At 35.7% G+C, this 21,638-nt stretch overlaps 1 protein-coding gene across 1 annotated transcript in view; it reads left to right on the plus strand.

The window, feature by feature from the left end:
* Positions 1-19,884, plus strand: part of LOC134243088 (uncharacterized) — a 39,129-nt gene extending 19,245 nt beyond the window's left edge. The window contains exons 5-6 of the mRNA XM_062725308.1: positions 1,550-1,678; positions 19,171-19,884. Coding sequence (XP_062581292.1) covers positions 1,550-1,678; positions 19,171-19,823 — 782 coding nt within the window. The 3' untranslated portion in view covers positions 19,824-19,884. The remainder of the gene's footprint in view (positions 1-1,549; positions 1,679-19,170) is intronic.
* Positions 19,885-21,638: the final 1,754 nt, after the last annotated feature.

Genomic DNA, 21,638 nt, shown 5'->3' on the forward strand with positions numbered 1-21,638 from the left:
AATAATATCATATTACGATGTATGAAATAGTTCGTACAAAAATAAAGAAAAAAAGCATTTATTTTTTTTAAATCCATGAATAAAAAATTTGTTAAAATTTATCAAATAATGTGAAATTTGACGATGTAAGTCATTTACAATAATTATTGACTTCAGCTCAGTCATCCGATTCCTTGTCAAAGATAACATGCTGCCTTTTCTGTGGTGTTTTGTTTGAACATTCATATATGATTACAATTTTTTTTTCCGTCGTGCATGTCTCTAGTCAAGAAGTTTTGAATGCCCCTGAAACATTAATAATCATATAACTTCCAGTGTTTGATGTTGTGATATTTCGTACAGCTGTTTTGTGTCCAATTGAATGTGGCGGATCCGGGGTTGTTTACAGGAGGTGCGGAGTTCGAAAGGATGCCAGATATACTTTTAAGTTGATTTTCATTGATGCTGCTGTAAATGTTAATAGATTGGAGGTTTTTATGGCTAGTTATCTGCATGATTTGATTTGAAGGTACATTGTTTTTGCTTAATTTTTGCACTAGATTTTTTCCAGTGAGTTTTTTTTGTCTCCACCAATATCAGCTGCATTTGCCTTTCTTTTCATTAAAGATGCTAATTTTTTGACGCCAACCGGAGGTCGTTTAAACCATTGCTCTTTGACTGACATTGCGTGTTGCTGAGTATGCGTAGCTAAATAAAATGGATCATCAGGTTTTAAAAAATCATTGGGTCTTATTTCTGAAAAAAGTTTGTAAATAGCAACTAAACATCCATCTGGCGCGCAAGTATTTGCCCACATTTTGGGTATGACTACACAAACATCAGATCTCTTGGATTTATTCCTTGTCTTGTTTTTGATTGTCTTTCATTAAATGTTAAGGTAGATCGCGGGTTTGTTGACGTCACAATAGGATTTGACGTAAAAAGCTTAATACATTTACAGTATCAAACTACAAACAAGCATGAAGTATTTCCATCAGTATGCATCATAAAGTAAAACAAACATTAAGCTTGTTTTTTACTTGTATGTAGTAAAAAATAAAGGATTAATCAATAACTGATCAATACTAAATTAAATTAAGAGTTAACATAAAGTTAAAAAATGAAAGATAAAAAATATTAAATGCTCATGACCACGCGTACGTCTCTGTGTATTGTTAAATTTTCCTATTACATTAACGTTGTTACACTTTGGACTGGAAAGATTTTCAACACTATCTACATTATCATCATAAGTCCATAAAACAATACAAAACAGAAGCAAGACATTGTAAACAAAGACCGGTCACAGTTATTCAGGAGAGTGTTGTTTTTATGGATTGCTTAATTATAAAATAGTAACAACAGAATGATATATCAACACTCACTGGAAAAAATATAGTGCAAAAATTGAGCAAAAACAATGTACCTTCAAATCAAATCATGATGATAACTAGCCATAAAAACCTCCAATCCATTAACATTTACAGCAGCAATGAAAATCAACACTCAAGTTTCGTTTTAGGTAATGCGGAACATATTTAAAATTCTGATTTGTTAGAGGTTTTTGTAGAGATGCTTTGGGAAACCGTGAATGAATTGTCTAAGGAAGAAAAAGAAGAAATAGGATGGACAACAGACGATGTGCCAGAGACTAGTTGGAATATATCAAGCCTCTTCTCAACAGATCCCAAAAGCAAAGGTAATGTTTTCCTTAAAAATACGAGGGGTGTCCCATAAAATCATAGACAGGGAACATATTTTATTTTCTCTTTGCTAAATCAAATTTCTTTCCTTGTCATAGCAAAGAGTGACATTTTATGATCATGTATTTCAAGTTTCATGACGATACCACATTTAATGAGAAAACTGTGAAAAAATAAAGAAAACGTGTAAGTGTACATCGGCGCACCTACGAAAGCAAGCGTAATTTACGTCTCTCACAATGACATGGTCCCTTTTTCTGCTTCACATGAGGCTATTAACATCTAAATGAATATTTGTTATAGTGAAAAACAACTCTTGATTAAGGGAATATTTCAAATTCACTACTGTCCGTTTTTTGAAACAAGAGTTTTAGTCAAAATTGAATTAGTTGAAAGATCACCCTACATTTGAGACACGGAGAATACACCTTGCTTGACGACGTTCATGACCCAGAACATTTCCAAATGTCTGTGTTAAAGAATCAGTACTCAACTTTACATGCAATAACTTTTTTTCGATATAGAGGAAAAACTCTTTAAATCTCATACTATAAAAAACAACTTTTCTTTACTTTATTAAAATGTAGTGTGTAATGTCCTTTCGCCACTCCTTTCCCCTGTCTCTGATGAATATAAAACATACTAAAAACAATTTATTACATTTCCGTTCGCCGGGTACGCGTTCAACGACGTCATTTTCATCAATCTCAATTCGAACAACACTTTGAAAATCATGCCACCAGTCGTCTGTTACTAAAGCTATTTACAAATGTGCTCAGTGTATGAAAATTTGACATATTATTAAGATTTTGATTCTGGTTTCAGTTATTGAAATTTTAGATCAATCTTTTACATAATACCAAAGAAATAAAAACAAATGTACATGTAATAGTTATATGCGTAAATTATTCCGAATTTTGGTCGTATGATGACAGCCCATATCGGCCTTCATATAAATCGTCCTAATATAATAAATATGAAAGATATATATTATAGAATTCACAATTTTAAAGAACATTGAATGTATTATGTCTATGCAAAATTTGGTTTGTATTGGTCATGTGTTAAAAAAGTTATTAACATTGTCTACGACATTTTAGGACAACCCTCGTATATCTATTTTTCTTTTGCAAATTTAAATTTCCGTCCCATTTAAATAGGATTTTTAGCATATATATATTTCACTGTCTGGTGTAAGAAAGCAGCGCAGAACCAAAAATGTGCAATTAAAAATCGGTTTATCATTTTTAAAACCCTGCGGAAAAGTAATTAATTTACACATTAATACTCTGTATTTTTAGAATGGAAATTAAAAATCTTAATACTGTTTTATTATCTATATTTCCTCGAATTTTGGTATTTATACTGTAGTGAATTTGTATTAATGTCGGGCTCGGCGTCGGGTTCGGAGTGCAAATGTTTTGTATACGTCATAAGTCAGTTCTAATAAAAGTTTCTAAAGTATCGGACGTCTGTTTGATTCCTTGGCAGCTCGGAACTCGTGGTGCACTTAGGACCCACACCAGAAGCACCACACTGGTGTCAGAAGTGTCGTAAATTTATGCAGCTAAGTTTTTGCGTGAATTTGCACTTGTTTTATTGAATATTTTACAGTCGGGTTTAATTTCGACCACGTGCGTTTCAAAGAAGTGTGAATCCGCTCCTCTGTTATTGCACGATTTTGGCGGGACAAGTCCAGATAGCCTGTTTGCGTATTTATTAAATTTTGTATCAGATTGTGTGAATCCGCATTCTGAATATTTGTGTTATTCATTGCAAAATCATCATTACATTTATCAATAGATCAAGAGGGGTAATTTTTGCTATTTATGAGTTTGTCAAGCATCACAAAATTTTTAGACAAAAACCCACTTCAAGTTCCCTCTTCCCCAATCGACAAATTGCCTGTGTTGATTTCAGATAGTTTGGGAAACTGCCTTCAAACACATCACAACACATATAATATTCCACTGCATTTTCTCACTTATCCAGGGTCACCTACTGCCACTGCAATTGATAGGGCAATACCTGAGTTAGAAAAACTGTCTAAGGGAAACAGGCCACTTGTTGTGTATGTTTGGTTAGGTGTGTGTGATATTACAAAAAAAATACATAAGGGGCCTAATCGCAGGCAAAGGCAAATTGAATTGCGATATAGCTCAGTAGGTGAAGCGAGTACACACATATTGGAGCAATTTCATAGGTTAAAACGTTTGGTCATCACCAATAAAGGCTCTATAAAATTCCTTACAGTTCCAGTGTACTCGGCAAAAATTTACAATTCTTACTTAGGCCATCCCCACCCTGAATATTTTGAAGCCACAGATAAGTTTCTAGTTGAAGAAATAACACTCCTTAACCAGAAAATTTTTGATCTAAATCAATCGTTAGGCCGTAACACCCTCCAATTTCACCTTGACATTGTAAAGGTCAGAGGTCGTGGAAGACAATCTTTTAATTTTAATCTCTTAAGAGACGGAATTCATCCTGATAGTAAATTGTCGGAAAAGTGGCTAAGGCGATTAGAATTGGACATAATTAAGGAGTGTTGGATTGACACAACACCAGATTTGTTAACCTTGAGTGTTGACCCACAAGAATTACTGACACTGTAATCACAAAACAAGAATTATGTCTACCGGTGACAATTTGCTCGATGACACACTAACAACAGACAATGACAATGATCATAAGTTAGAAGCTAGTTTGAAAATGTCTGTAGAAAATGGTACTGTCAGGGTGTTGGAAAAAGTTGAGAGAACCTTAGGCGACCTTTCCTTAAACATACATGAAACAAATTTGATGTTGGGGAAGCAAGATAAAACTTTTGAATCACAAATGCAAAAGATGAGAAATCAAGAGCAACTTTTGTCAAGAAGCATAGACAGACAAATGGATGTAATAAATAAACAAGAGAAACTTCTATGGGAAACAATAGAAAATCATAAAGAAATGATGAAAAGACAAGAAAGCATTTTCTTAGACATGACTCAAGGGATCACACAGGTCTTGGAGCACTCGCTTAGCCGAGGGGACAGCCCCAGGCAAATCGATGCTCAACAGGGCCACATGTCTGGATTGCTGCACAGTCGAGGGGACAGCCCCAGGCAAGTGTATGCACAACAGGACCACAAGACGGGGTTGCTGCATAGTCGAGGGGACAGCCCCAGGCTATGTCAGCATGATCAGGAGGAAAAGCGACCACAAAGTGATGAAGATTGGCTTGGGTTTTCAACACCCCACAGGCCAAACAACATGAATGGAAATGACTCATTACCATCAGGACGTGTTATGCAGAGAAACACGCACACACTACATGGCTTAGGTAGCAACAGTGCAAGTAATAGACAACCTACATCAACTCCTCTTTCAGGAGCAAGCAACGTACCATTTCAGCCACTTTTAGACACAATTAACAATTTTGAATCTTGTCGAGGCCTGGGAGCTTCAAGTTTCAAGCAAGAGTACATGCCAAGACAGAAGTTGCCAATATTTGATGGAAGTGGCGATTGGGAAGGATTTCTCCTACCCTTCAAAAGGGCTGCGCAACGCTACGCATGGACAACAGAAGAACAACTAGACCGATTCATTGAATGTCTGAGGGGGCAGGCTTCAAAATATCTATGCAGCTTACCGAGTTCTGTACAGAGCGACTTACCTAAACTACTTAAACTTATGTCAGATCGCTTCAATAGAAAAGATCCACCTGCTACAGCAAGGAAAAGATTAGAAGAAGTGCGACAAAGGGGAGAGTCTGACGATGAATTCGCAGAGCATGTCCGGCGCTTGGTTTCACAAGCATTTCCCTCTGTGAACATTGAGCTCCAAGAAGAAATAGCTGCAGAATCCTTCCTGAAAGGGTACAAAAATTCTAAAATTGGGTATGAAGCCCTAAACAAAATGCCGAAAACTATATCTGAGGCATTAGATTATGTTATACAGTTACAGCACAACTTCAGGGCAACAATTGGCCGTGAAAATGTCCAATTTCAGCGACATTCAAGGAGAGTCTCTTGGCAAGAGGATTCCCATAACATTGGAAACGCAGAAGGGAATGCTTACGAAAACTTGCGATCACTCTCCTCAATGGACACAAAGGAAAAGTCATTAAAGGATGCGATTTTGGAATTAAAGGAGTTGATAGAGCGGAAAACAACAGAAATGAGATCCCGCCGGTCACCATCCCCCAAAAGAGGTTGTTTCAAGTGTGGGGGATTGAACCATTTCCAAAAGAACTGCCCAACTTTGAATTCACCATATCAGTCTCCTAAGAAGGATGATCACTTTAATGAACAGGAGACTCAGCAAAAATTATTCAAGATTGGAACCAAGAGTGGGAAAACAATAAGAGTACCAGTGCAAATAAATGGGGAAGAAACTCATGCAATTATTGATACTGGGGCAGAAGTAACTGTGCTATCAGAAGACTTTGTGAGGAGTAGGAGTTTAGTGTATTCTGGCGGTAAGAAAACAACAACACTTTTAAATGCAGAAAGTGGCAACAAGATGGCAGCAGTTACTGATGTTACAGTGCGAGTTGATTTGGGGAAGTCTTCAGTTGATTGGAAAGTCTGCATTGCGCCCATACATGATGAGGTACTAATTGGAATTGACCTGCTAATGGCCCTTGATGCTATTGTTTTAACAAGACAGGGTGATCTAATGGTTGGAGGAGAGCTTGTGCTTGGAAACATGGAGTCTGCAAGTGAGATACATGTCACAAGAGTTAGCGTAGATACTGACACCATACTTCCCCCACTGAGCGAGACAGTACTTAATGGATATGTCAACAAACCTGATGCACACCTTGTTGGGGTACTGGATCCTGCATCCTTAAAAAATGGTGCACATATTGGTTCTGTACTAGTAAATATGAATGAGCATATACCTGTTCGAATCTTAAACCCAACTCCCCAAGAACTTAAGTTGCCTGCAGGCACGCATTTAGGTAAATTGGTGGAAGCTGAAATGGACAAGGTTGAAGAGCACCAGCAGAAAGATGAGTGTGATGCTGTCCCAGTGCATCTGGACAACCTAATGGAGAGAGCTATAAAGGGACGTTCAGAAGGAGAAGCAAATGAAATAAAAGCCATGTTAATGGATTATCAAGATGTTTTTGCAAAAAGTGCCAGTGATATGGGATGTTTCTCTAAGATCACTCACAAGATTGTCACAGGTGATGCTCCACCTGTACGGCAACCAGTTCGGCGAACACCTCTGGGGTTTCAAGGTGAGGAAGAACAACATTTGCAGAGCCTTCTCAATACTGGTGTTGTGGTACCTTCAACTTCTGATTGGGCATCACCTGTGGTATTGGTGAGGAAAAAAGATGGTGGGGTAAGGTGGTGCATCGATTATAGGAAGCTCAACGATGTAACAAGGAAAGACTCCTACCCACTTCCAAATATTGAGGAATGCCTGGACACTCTTGCAGGGTCAACAATTTTTTCAACTATCGACCTGCAGCAAGGATATCATCAAATTGAAGTTGACCAAGCTGATAGGAGGAAAACAGCCTTTATTACTCGCTACGGTTTATTCGAGTATACACGCATGCCTTTTGGGCTATGCGGAGCACCTGGGACATTTCAAAGGGCAATGGAGTTTATTTTGAAAGGCCTCCAGTGGAATATGGTGTTGATTTACTTAGACGATGTGATTGTTGCCAGTCGCAGTATGCAGGAGCATATTGAACACCTTAAGGAGGTCCTCCAAAGGTTTAGAGAAAGCAACCTTAAGCTGAAGCCATCTAAATGCAATTTTTTCCAGAAAAGTGTATTGTTCTTAGGACACCGAATCAGTGCAGAAGGAATTGAGGCAAACCCAGAGCTTACCAAGGTTGTACAGGACTGGCCTCAGCCTCATAATGTCAAGGACATACAATCCTTTCTAGGCCTCACTAACTATTACCGTCGGTTCATTGACAAGTATTCAGAAATAGCTGAACCACTGTTCCAGTTAACCAAAAAAGGAGTGCAATTTCATTGGGAAGCTGAACAACAAAAGGCATTTGAAGTTTTAAAAGAGAAACTAGTGTCCCCACCTGTTCTGGCTTATCCGCTAGCCCAGAATACATTTATTTTAGATACCGACGCATCTAACTGTTCAATTGGAGCAGTCCTTTCACAACTACAAGGCGACTCAGAAAAGGTCATCAGTTATGCCAGCAAGCGTCTTGGTCCAACACAATCAAAGTACTGTGTTACACGCAAGGAACTTCTTGCTATTGTCACCTTTACGCAGAAGTTCAGACACTACCTTTTAGGCAGGCAGTTTATTGTGCGGACCGACCATGGCTCCCTTACTTGGTTGTATCGTTTTAAGACACCACAGGGACAACTTGCACGCTGGTTAGAACATCTCAGCCAGTTTAACATCGTTTTTCAGCACAGGAGAGGTCTGAACCATGGCAATGCTGATGCTTTATCCAGATACCCTCTAGAAGGACCACAATGTGACTGCTACACTATTGGATCAAGATTATCTGACTTGTCATGTGGTGGATGCAAACACTGCACAAAAATACATCGGGAGTGGTCTCGATTTCACACAGACGTAGATGACGTCATACCCCTGGCAGTAAGGAGTGATTTTGGCATGGTTTTTGCTAAACATCAGACAAGCCATGGAGACCAATGCTGTGATGACTCTGATCCAGGGCCAAATACTAATTTTTGCTCTGGAGGACACAGTGTCCCCGAGCAAAGTGCGGCGATGGGTACCATCCGGAATTTAACACAGATAGATGAGGCAGTAAGTGATGATGAGGAAGAAATAGGTCCTCCTATATCCTTAAGCAAATACACAAATGAAGAATTGAGTCAGAAACAAAAGGACGACCCAGAGCTACATAAGCTTTTTAAGTGGGTGGAAGGGAAGTTTCCAAGTAATCGAGAGGAAGTATTTTCTGAGTCGCCAGCCCTTAAACACTTTTGGCTTACAAGAGAAAATCTCTCACTAAGCAATAACTGCCTTTATTACCGATGGACGTTTCCAGAGGAGACCCGACTATTATTCATCGTGCCTGAGGCAATGAAGAAGGAAATTATAGACATCGCCCACTGTTCACCATTATCGGGACACCCTGGAATTAAAAGAACTATTCAGCGCCTTCGACAGACCTTCTACTGGTTTAATATGACGGATTGGGTGAAAACTTTTGTTGGAGCATGCGAAAAATGTGCGCTAAGTAAAAAGGCTAACAAGACAAATAGATCCTCATTGCAGCAGTACCAAGCTGGATCACCCATGGACAGAATACAGCTGGATATACTAGGACCCTTTCCTTTATCTAAAAAGGGAAATAAATATATCCTTGTTCTTGTCGACCAGTTTTCGAAATGGACGGAGTGTTATCCACTTGCCAACCAGACAGCGGAGACTATTGCCAATGTACTAGTGAAGGACTTTATTGCCCGCTTCGGGGTGCCTCTAGAACTTCACACGGACCAAGGGCGGAACTTCGATAGTGACCTGATGAAAAGACTATCAGAGTTGATGGGCTGGGCAAAAACAAGAACAACCCCCTACCACCCTTCTTCAAACGGGCTCGTGGAGAGATTTAACAGGACCTTACTTCAGATGATGCGATGCTTTGTCAGCCAGAATCAGGAAGACTGGGACGAACACCTTCCCTTGCTTGCGGGGGCATATCGAAGTACTCCTCATACCAGTACTGGCTTCACACCCAATAGACTGATGTTAGGTCATGAAGTCCATCTTCCTCAAGAGGTGATATTGGGCTTACATTCAGCAGAGCAGGATGAAATACCATACCTGGAGAAACTACGATCGTCAATGAGGAAATGTCAAGAAATAGCTCGAGGAAACTTGAAGAGTGCATCGATAGGACAAAAACGATTACACGATTTGCGTGTGTACGAGAGGTCCTACGACATTGGTGATTTAGTATACATACGGGACGACTCAAAGAAAGTAGGCAAGAGTCCTAAACTACAACCGTTATGGAAAGGGCCTGCAGTAGTTGCTAGAAAGTTGGGTGCAGTGCTGTATGAAGTTATCACAAAGAAGGGATGCACAGTACTGCATCATGACCGCCTCAAGCCTTGCCACCAAGAAACACTGCCCAGATGGATATCGAAAGCACGAAGACAGCTCCAGTATTGTGTCAACTTTAAGGAAAAGGACCCTCAAGCAATCTCACCAGAAGATGCTGATGTTCCAGGCGAGACAGAAGACAAGTCAGAGGAAACTGCAGTAGAAGAGAACTGGGTGGTACCTGATATACCCATACAACATGAAGCTGAAAAGGAAACAGTTCCTTCAGGACCGGCTACACCGGAGAACCAGGATAGCGATGCGGAAGACCAACAGAGGACCAACGAGACCACTACTAGATGTGGAAGAAAGATTCAACCTCCGTCAAGATACACGTCCTAAAGCAGCTTTAAATATCAGAACAATTAACTAATGTTTATTTTCTTTGCTTTCATTTCATGTATTATTCCTTTTAGAAAAAGGGGAGTAGTGTAGTGAATTTGTATTAATGTCGGGCTCGGCGTCGGGTTCGGAGTGCAAATGTTTTGTATACGTCATAAGTCAGTTCTAATAAAAGTTTCTAAAGTATCGGACGTCTGTTTGATTCCTTGGCAGCTCGGAACTCGTGGTGCACTTAGGACCCACACCAGAAGCACCACAATACTTTAACAAATGTGAATTTCAGACAGTTTTATATACACCAGGTTGAATTCCGACTTTCTGAAAAATGGCGGCTGCGTTGGCCCAGGCGGCGCACTGGACTATGATCAAGTCTTCTCATTTTGAATTCACTCCTTCAGAAATGTACAAGTCATAAATGTTTGATATACAAGGGAATGTTTTCTGGTCCCCATTATTAAAAATGAATGAAATGGTTTCTCTATGTATATGTATAACGGATATAAAAATGAAGACAGGATTAAACCTTTGACAGGAGTGCCACTGTGCAATTCCATTAGGGACAGACAAAAAGCCCGTAGAAATAAAGGGTTTTCAAATTATTAAAATTTCATACCAGAATATGCATATACATGTACTTTTTTTTTTACATATTTTAATGTTTGATCATATCATAGTAATTAACTTATTTTACATTAATAACTATAATCGTTTTTATCAATCAAAGAATTTGATTCTGGTAATTGGAATATTTCTTCAAAAATTTGAACGGTTGACATTTGTCTTTTTTGACTTTGTAGATTACTCCAGGTGTATAGTTAGAGAATGATGTCACTTAAAATCTTATTGCTCAAATTGTTTAAAGTGAACATTCTAAAACTTAGTAATGTATCTGCGAATTAATTTTATAAAGGGGTCGGCAGGGGATGCTCACTCCCCCATGACAATGATCCCACCTCTGATGTTTCGGGGTCCGTGTTCGCTCTCCTTTAATTTTGTATTGTTTTATGGTCTTTGAGATGGAATACTGTTTGTTATCTCCATATCTTTCTTTTAACCACCGAATTTGATCTCTGTTGGTGGACAATTTGTTCCCGAGGATACTTGTCGTCCGGTACCTATTCATTCATGAGTACACAGAATAACGAAATGATACTGGCAGGCGCGTCGCCCAGTATAGAAACACGTCACTCCTTTGGGTCTATAAGGGACACAGACTCAAGGAGTTCATTTGGTGCCCCTCAGATAATCCTCAGGGATATAAAACATATGTCATATGTACAGTCTTCAGATTCCCAGTTTTGGTATAAAACCAATACACCAAATTGAAAGAATGGAGGTTTCTATTACAAATATATTTTCCGATCCCATGTCTTCTGTTTCAAAATGTTCTGTTTCGAAGCTGTAAAACCTGTGATATTTTGATAACTGACACTTATTTCACGAGTAATCTTACTGGACAGAGCGTCTAAACCTAAACTTGGGAAAATCTGAACTGCAAATCTTCTAATGTTGTCTGTGGAATACAATGTAATCTGTGTGGACTTGTTTATGTCGGTGAAACCAAGGAATCGCTTAACAAAAGAACATCAGGTGATTGATTTCAAATTAATCATGGTGGTCAGCAGCTTTTATACAAACATTTTAATTCACCTGATCATTCTTTTTTTATCAATGAAAGTTAGAATTCTCGAAAAGATTTATCACCACATAAAAAGTCCGTCCCTGAGTACACCTTTTCGTAGACAAAGAGAAGAATTTTGGATTAGAAAACTAGGGACAGCCTTTCCCTGTGGATGTAATGATAATGTCAATAGTGTTGGATATCTTTCCAGTCTGCAGTGTAATAATGTAAATGTGATGGGACTTTTTAACCATACTTAGAGACGTAAGCGTAGTCGTGGGCATCGTTCGTACAATTCACCTGCAATACACGACGTGTCTTTTGATTCATTACTACCTTATGTAAATCAACAGTTAGGTCTACATCATATTTGAACAAAACTTTACTCTGTCCCTTTGAAACTTTTAAATAGTTTCCTTGAAAAGGTCAAGGAACATCCAATTTGAATATAGACTCGGATCTGTGAATATGGATATTGCATATCATAAGCTCTTTCAACCCGCACGCTTCACGGAAGAAAATGCAGCAAAAACAATCCGTCTTTCCTTTAACTTTAATATGCCAATAAAGGAATTGACGCGGTTAATATAAGGAATATTCTTAATCACAAAAGGGTCCAGTCTTCTATTCCACCACATTTCAAATTAAAGACTACACCTTGTATTTCCTACAAATATGCATCGACCATTGCTTCCAAATTTTTCAATTACAAAAACACTTTACATGGCCTGGATACCGACTATCTGAAACATAATCTGTTCTTCTTCGCCCTATAACTATAGTCCTGCTGGACACGTTATTACAAGTGACATAAATATAGTTCGTAATGAGGACCTTTGATCACTTATTTTAAAAGGTCCTAAATATAGGGAACCCCGATCCTTCAACTGGCGTCGGATTTCATAAATATTATGGATTCTGTTGAAAATTACGCAAGATGATGGGCCAGATATGAAAAAGAAGACATTGACACCTTGTCGGAATGGATTAAATGTATCAGATCCATGTTAAAATCCTGTATTAAAAGTTTGGAGGGCAATATGAAAACCATATACCCTTCTGTGTTCGATGAACCAGAAGGGAAAAAGGAGTTAGATAGATTACACGATCAGTATGTACTGGTACCTGCCGACAAAGCAGGTACCAAGATTGTCTTCGTTTGTAAGACTCATTATAAAAATTGCGTTCTAGAAGAACTCTGATTTAATTCTACAAATGGTAATCCTACTTATACTCATACTTTCCTTTCTAGGGAATAAATTCTTCAAAATAACTTGTCAGTTTTGAAGTTTGGAATACTTTCAATATTCCACAGAGCCAAAATGAACTACCTTATGTATATTGAATTCCAAAACTTCATACGAATCCTTACAAACAAAGATACATTGCAGGTTTCAGTAAATGTTTAACCAAAGCTCTTTCGTTACTCCTCACTATATACAAGATATTGACAGTAGTGAAGGAAAAACTTCAAGACTACTCTGCAACTATATATTCAAGAAGTGGTGTGAATCAGATGTAAATACTAAAAAATTCTAAGCAACTTTTGGACAATTTTAAATCACAAAATTTTACAAAAATCAACAGCTTAAAAGCTTACGGATTTTCACTTGCGGTTCGGACTCCCAGGATTAGGTAAAGACTTCTCAGGTGACCTATAAGGCCCGTGGGCCTCTTGTTTATTGCAAGTATTTATTTTTACCTTTATTATTGTGATGAATCGTCTGTCAAATCAGCTTTAACAGATGTTTAGAATCAATCGCCAGTCTTATCAGCTTCGGGCTCTTTGGAATTAAAAACAAACAGCACAGTGGCAATGAACTCAAGTTGCCAAATGCATCTTAGGCCATAAAAACAAACCTTTGTCATTGAGTTGATGAAATGATCTGGACTTGAGAATGATTTCAACATACATAAACGCCAACTGACTTACAAGGTTTCTACCTTCACTTTCATATCAGTACATAACAAAACATACAGAAAGAAAACAAAGGATCACTTCGTTCTAAATAGGTATTTGACCTATAGGACCGGGCTTGGTTTTTCTCTCTACAAAAACCTTGTCGATTTCCGTTCTGATTAATGACTTTAGACTGAATACATAATAACAATTTGTTTTTCTTAAATCTTTATTTCAGTGAGTAGAGATAGGAAGAACTCTTTTTTTCTGAGTTTATTTTTTATTTCCAAATGTAATAATTTATATTTTTCTTTACTTCTCATTGTGCATACATGTAATGGTAATGTATACTGTCTCTGAAATTCTATTCTTTATGTTTAGGCTTTATTTATCAGTGGATATTATAAAACATGTCATATTAATGTGTGCAAATTATGTAAACCTAAATGAAATCAAAGGAAAACAGTTACTGATATATACGTAGCCAAAGTCAATGTGATCAAATTCTAAGGAATATCATCGCATTTCAATGCTGCCAAGAATACCTGTATGGAGTAACATAAAGTGAGCTTGTCCTCGGAGAAAGTGTGCTTATATTGTTCCGCCTGACTGACGACTGGACATTGGATTGTCACGATCTTAGCTCTCTTAAGGGTTTCTTATATCAAGTATGAGCATACAAGAAGGATAGATAATTGAAAGAAAATGCACAAGTCTATAAAAAAAAAATAAAATATTCTTTGAAAAAGCGAAAAAATAAAACTTTAAAATTGTGGTACCAGGTGGATCCCCATGTTACTTAAAAAAAAGTAACGATAGGGTTTAAGTTAACGCATATATCAACTGAGCTAGTCTGACTTAAACATTGTATGGCATAATTTTTAAGCAGATTATCAAAATCAGGTCTCCTTATTTTTTGTAGGTTTTTTTTGAATTTCTTAAATTATTCTTTACATCCGAACCTATCAAAATATCACAGTTTTATTTAGGGGCAGGCCTGCCCTGAAGGACTTCTAGGCCAAAATACATGCAATTTGGTCATATTTTGTTTAAAAATAAATGCAATACATTTTTAAGGAAATTTCAGTTTTAATTCACTGTATTTATCCAAGCACAAAAATCAGAAAAAATAAGCATTTGAAAAGTTTAATGCACGGACAAAATGGTGTTTTGACCAACTTTGGAGTTTTATTGTAAAGTAGTAAATAATAAATATTAGGTATAAATTACAAATTTAAAAAAAAAATAGACACACACATATATATATATATATATATATATATATATATATATATATATATATATATATATATATATATATATATATATATATATATATATTATATAGTAGAAAACAACAAATAAATATAAATTTTTAAATGTCACTTTTTTCCGGGAAATTGTCTTCTCGTAAAGCGTCAATTCTTTTGTCAAAGTGAATACATCCTGTTATAAAATATTAATGCCTTAAGCCTAACATAACAGTAATGTTTCTCATTCATTCAGAAACAAATTTATCCAAAATTATTAATGTAAGCTTTACGAAATGCATTGATTTCTAACAATTACATGCATTCTGCAAGTGATAAGAGTATCACTCGGTTATAACGTAGTTACTGCTACGCTTGCTTTATCCGTAATTCGTTTCATCCGTGTTCATACTAACCGAGTTTTACTGTATAAAGAAAGTTTATACGCACTTGTAACTATCATAAAATAATACTTAACCATTATTTATCAAAAGTCTTAAAATAATATTGTTAAATGATCACTTGCATTTTCCAAACACCCAACACGTCTGCTGTAGCATTGAAAATGACGTATAATTTTATCCGATAAAAGACAAAAAGGGAAAGGAAGGGGGGTGAACAGAGTAGAACTTTACATATAATTACTAAAATATTCTTTTGAATAAATGTACATTTAAATTTATCTTGACATATATATTATTGAAATTGCAATTTTACTTGAGTATAACAAGGGTAAATGAGTGAAAACTTTCATATGATTCTCATATGATCAGTTTCAAATGATTCTCATGTGACCACCGTCAAAATATTCATATGATTTTCATATGCAGGGCCTTTCATATGAGAATCATAAATTACTGCATATGACTTACATATGTGTATTCATATGATTCTCATATGATTTGCCACATATGATTCTCATATGATTGTATTTACATATGATTCATATATGATCCACATATGACCCTTATATAAAAGACAATGCATATGTGGATCATATGTGGCTATATTGCCTATGTAGTCATCAGTGCCTAATTTTCTCGCGTAGCAAGTATCGTTGTAGATAAGGCCCTTTTTGGATAAAAAGATCTCGAAAGAGAGATTAACAACATGAAATATATCTTATGAATTTAAGGGGGATGTACGGCCACCTTTAGTGCAGTGAGAACAAAATGTAAACATTTCTTCAAATGCTAAAGTACATTATATTTTGATCAAATTTTAAACCTTTATGATAAAGATACAATAAATATGCATAAATGAATGCATGTTGTGCATATATAATCTGTACTTTTGCAGAAAAATGCTTTTGATATGCTCCTTAGAACTGCGCAGCTACAGAATTCAGCAGAGCCTTAAAAAATCCAAAAAAAATACGCAAACTGTTCATTAATGTTCTCTCTACAACCATTTGTTGAGAAAATGTCTAAATTTTGCACTTTTAAATGATAATTTTAAGTTCAAAACAAGGTATCGTTGTCTTCAAAAAGAGTGTAAAGAACACTGAAAGTAGTTCATTGATAGCAGCACGTGGTCTATTTTTAGCACATAATTTTGTTTTCCAGACCTCGTCTTAATATGGAGGGACATAACAATCTTTAAATGTAGAAGAGAATTACAGTTCCAAATATTTCAAATAATATGAACACTTTTAAAAGAGGAATTGTGTTATAGTGTGGCTTGAAGTAATTTATTTAGTATTATTATCGAACAGTTGTTAAATAGTGTACGTATTGAATAAACTCTTTGATTCCGGGTAAGGAAAAATGAGCACCATCAAAGTTTAAAATTAAGAGTTTGTAAGTTTGCCACAGATAACTTATAATATATCTATCAAAAGTTTTATTATCACCGATGAAACACAAAGAAATTAACCACATAAAATCGATATGAAAAACCTTGTGTTAGTATCAACTAATACGAGGGGTGATCAAAAAAATCTCGAACTATCTCTATATCTATACAAAACCACAATTTAGATTAGAAACAAATTTGGTACACACTCAAGTTCCATAAATAGCATATGCTGAATAAAGTATTGCTCACAATGTGAAAATGAAGTCATCATGCATGTACTTGTGACGAAAAATGGTTGTCTCAGTGGAACTCATTCAACAAACGACTAAAATATTTATGGTATATCTTAAAAATGCCTTTGAAGTAACGTACTTTTGTATAAGAATTTGTTCATAGTTTATTAAGACAAATGACTTCCTATAAAATCTATCAATGATTGAATCGATCGTTTTAGTGAAGGAAGGCAGATGGTTGAATATGATACTTGTTATGTTGCCCGGTGAAAGCAAGTTTGAAAAGGGGTCTGTTTTTAATTAAGCAATATGCTATCAAACATCTCCAATTTAGACTTTCAGATTTTAGAAAAATACTTTATTATTTCAACAATAATATAACTATCAAATACCTAAGATATCGTTTACTTTTGATCCCCCCCCCCCCCCCCGTATACTCTGTCAAATAAACATTTACAATTTTCATTACAGTGGAGCAACATTTGAAAAGGAATAAAATCATTCAGAGTGGGTTAGGAGATTTAATGAATAAAATTATTTTTTCTATTTGCCCATTTTGTCAAAATTACAATTTTACAGAGTAAAGAAAAAAATCAACATATAATTAAATATTTTATACCATCTTTAAAATGACGTTAGGTGGACCTCCCAACTCAGGGAAAATTATTGGGTCCGTATTTATAGAAATTTAAACATATTTGTTGACGGAAAAAAAAAAATCCTGTAATTGGATGTAAAATAAAATTGAGTCGGGCCATTTCTAGGCAGTAGATCGGGAGAGAGGACAACCAAATATTTTTATAACAAATGGTCTTATAAGGCTAGTACATGTTCCATCACATACTTAGTAATGCAATATTGTTTTAATCTTTGGCACTATTTTGAAAAAAGAACATAAGATTTTCGGAAGGGGGGTATTCTCTCATTTTTTTTTGCGATGATAGACATAGCATATGCAATGTACCTTTGTTTGCAAACATTGTGATTGCTTCTAAATTTCAAAGAAACAACTTAATATATTTTATCAAGCTTCGTATGTTCAATAAGCGAGAGCTTATAACGTAGTCAACATAATGAGACATGATGCGCTTTTATGTCCAAACATTACTCCATACAATGTGTTGGTCATTGCAAACAATCAAGTTCAGCTCATCAAGTTATTTACGTGGGGTGCCTGAAGGAAATCCTTTAACAGCCTATTTTTTCTATCTAACTGCTAAACAAAATAGACATATGTACCAACTTTTCGAATGTAAGACATGCAATTGCAATTTGTTTTTCATGCACCGGATATTGTTTAACATTTTCAAATTAAATGCTAAGCATCCTCCTTGCAGTGCCCCATTTCAAAATAACTTCTATCGCCACAGAAAAAAGACCCGACGTAAACACATATGTTTAGGGCATTTTTTAGCTTTTTTCTTGAGTTTTAAAGAAACCAACAAATTATCAAGACTTGTTCCGCGAAAAATTAAATATAATCATGGTAATCAACGCATCTATCCACAGCAGATATATGCACATGCCAACCACGTGCTCAGTGTAATAATATTACCTAGGAAACTCGAGCTGCGAACAGAACAGTTTTTCCCGATTTGCTCTAGTGGGGTTAAAATAGCGTTTTTTCATTAATCAGACGAAGCGATGCAACAAATAAAAGTAGTAAGTAATATACCTAATGATTATAACTTATTAATTTCTTGTCTTGATGTTATTATGGTCGCATTTATTCTAAAATCAATGTAATTCGAACTCTGTGTGACAGAGGAATGGCGGGCGAAATAAACATATGGCCTCAGGAAGACACACATATGAAAAATCAAATTTTCAAGAATTTTAGATAATGACAAGAAAAAAGCGAAACAAATGGTTGTAGCCATATTATAAATGAATCAAACTAACGCCATTTTCAATGCATTTTTCATCTCGTGAATGCTGTAGCTGCGCAGTTCTACCATGATTAATTTCCTCCTAATTAAAACAAAATAAACTTAATTATTTACTAATTTTGGTCTCTAACAGTAGGTAACTAGTGCATTAACACTTTGAGTAACTTTGGGCTCGTTTAGACGAGTATTAAGCGCATTCTTGGCATTTCTTATTTCATACCAGACTAGATCCAATTGGCTTGTACATCCCCCTTAAGAGGGGTTCTTGTTTGTTTAGTTGCAAAGAAAGTCTTCATATCAAAATTTTATGGTAGGAAAATCCAAATACATGGATCCTGCTAATTTAGAATGAGTAGGGTATCGATTTCAGTATTTAATTTTCTTTGTCTTTTTTTCAGGCAAAATCATGGAACTGGTGAATTTAGTAACTGGGCTATATGAAATCAAATTTGAATTTTTAAAGGAAGTAGATGTAGGAAGAATTGTCAAATTCAAACCTGATATAGCGTTTGCATCTCCAGAATATGATGTGTTAGTCTTAGAGCTTGAAGACCACAAGTTTGAGTTGAAATGTCTTGGTCTAGTGGAAGATAATGCTTGTAACGAAAAGCTCCATGTGTTTGGTCACCCAAGTGGAAAACCGCTTCAACATGACCCTGCATGTACAATCCTTAAGGAGGATACAGATCTTTCTGAATTAAAAAAAGAAGGAATTGCTTTCTTTAAAAAAGAATGTAAAAGTTTGGAAGAAAAGGATATAGAGGAATCTTATTCCCCGTGTGTTATCTCTAAAGACAAAATTTTATTTCATAGCTCCTGTAGCACAGCTCATGGTGCGTCCGGTGCCCCACTCATTATCGTATGTAATGGAAGCCCAAAAGTGTACGGGATGCTTCTATGTGGACACCCCGGTGTATTTTATAATTATTTTAATGGACGCTTGAAACGTCTTGATCTGCTGGTCGAGTCTGGAATCTCCATGAAAAAAGTCAGGTCTTTACTTAAATCCTTTACACCAAAACTGGAACAGGATTTGTTCCGCGATGTGTGATATTTGATTTTTTTTCTCTTGTTTCTTGATATGTCAGGACGAAGAGGTTGTTGGGATTTTTGATATTTTTTTTTTACATTCATTTAAACCTCCGATGTTGAAGAGTTCCACAATAGTCTGCTTTGAATAATTAGTGCTTTAGTTTATACCTATAGGAAATAGTAGTAAAACGAAATGCTATTATATAGATGTACTCCTCGGGTATCAAATTTTAAAAACATTGTATCGACCTCAAAATTAATTGCAATAATATGAATATGAGAACACTACATGTAATTAAGTACAATAATCATCTTGACCTTTGGTCTCGGTGAATCGAATCAAGTAAACATACTATTTGTATCTAACTATTTTGGGACAGGAAAACCATTCGTTTACATAAAGTTTAAGGTATGTTAGAATGCAAAATGTAAAAACAACGCTTTCTGATATAAATTGCAGCTGCTAGTATATTTTTTCCTTGGATATGTCAAATCAAAGAAGATGTTGGTTTTGGGGATTCTTTTCAGTGTAAAAATTTTACATGTAGCTTTAAATAATATAGTTTTGTTCCACTAGGGTTTTTGTGACTGTATTATTTAAAAGCACCATTATTATAAATTTTCCTCCATATTTTTTTCTCTGAGTTTAGATGTACGTTTTAAAAACTGTCAGTGAATTGTAGTACATGTATTTTGTTCGTACATTGATATGTTTAGCAAAGATACAAGAATACATGTTGTTTGAATAAAAAAAGCTGATAGATGATCAGTAGATATTTAAATTTTCAAAATTATTCTTTTTTATTATTTCCCATCTCTCTGATAGGCTGGGATACAACAATGTACGAAAAATACTATGTTCTGTTCACCAGCATGTGACCCCCCACGTAAACATAGGGATTTTTTTTTCTCTATGCTGGAAGACAAATAGATTGGAAAATCCAAATAAATGCAAAGCGTTTTGAAAGGGTTTTTTTTTTTTTTACTTGCAACCGCCTTCAATAATACTTAGACTCTTAAGACCTTGAGTAACGTTGATTGTGCGTGTGAATGGGCATGTGATCACTTACAGTCTATGGATGCAAGTTAATACAGTGAACCTGTTTAATTCGACATACACTGGGAGACAAAATTTATGTCGGAATGGACAAGGTGTCGGATTTAACAGTGTTAAAACATGGACAATCAGAAAACTGGGAAAGAAATTTTACGTTGGAATTCATTGTGTGTCGGATTATTCAGGTGTCGGCTCAGACAGATTTCACTGTATATTTCTTTCTTTTATTATGATATTTAGGAAGGGTAAATTGAAATACATGTGTATAACCTTCTGTCGTAGTAATTGCTGACCGTAAAAAGATCCGCCACAATGGTTAAAGTGGCAAGAATAGGACAGAATTTGCAGTCCTTCACAAGAAAGTGGTGATATCTACATTTGAATGAATTTCTGGGGCGTGTAACAAAAAAAAAAAAAAAAAAAAAAACTCACATTGAGTTGATTAAAAATCGAATGACATAAAATATCTTATTAGTAATTGATTTAAATTGTCATATATTGATTTTTTTCTTTTTACTTTTTTTAAATACAAATAATATTTCCCTTTTCTACAATTTATGCTAAACCATTCCTGTTGCACAGTGGCAAACTTTCTCTCCCTAAAAAATTGAATAGGTATTTCTTTACCTTTAGTATTAATTCTTTGACCTTGTTCAATAATAAAAGAAATCCATGTCAAAAATATCATGTAAACATGTTTAAATGTTTCAGCATATATCATTTCATTTTATTTACGGAAGATGTATACTATAGACAAGAATTTTTATCTTTACGTGA

This window comes from Saccostrea cucullata, unplaced genomic scaffold, assembly GCF_032062105.1.
Source record: "Saccostrea cucullata isolate Sc308-1 unplaced genomic scaffold, CSIRO_AGI_Scuc_v1 ctg973, whole genome shotgun sequence".
Taxonomy (NCBI): domain Eukaryota; kingdom Metazoa; phylum Mollusca; class Bivalvia; order Ostreida; family Ostreidae; genus Saccostrea; species Saccostrea cuccullata.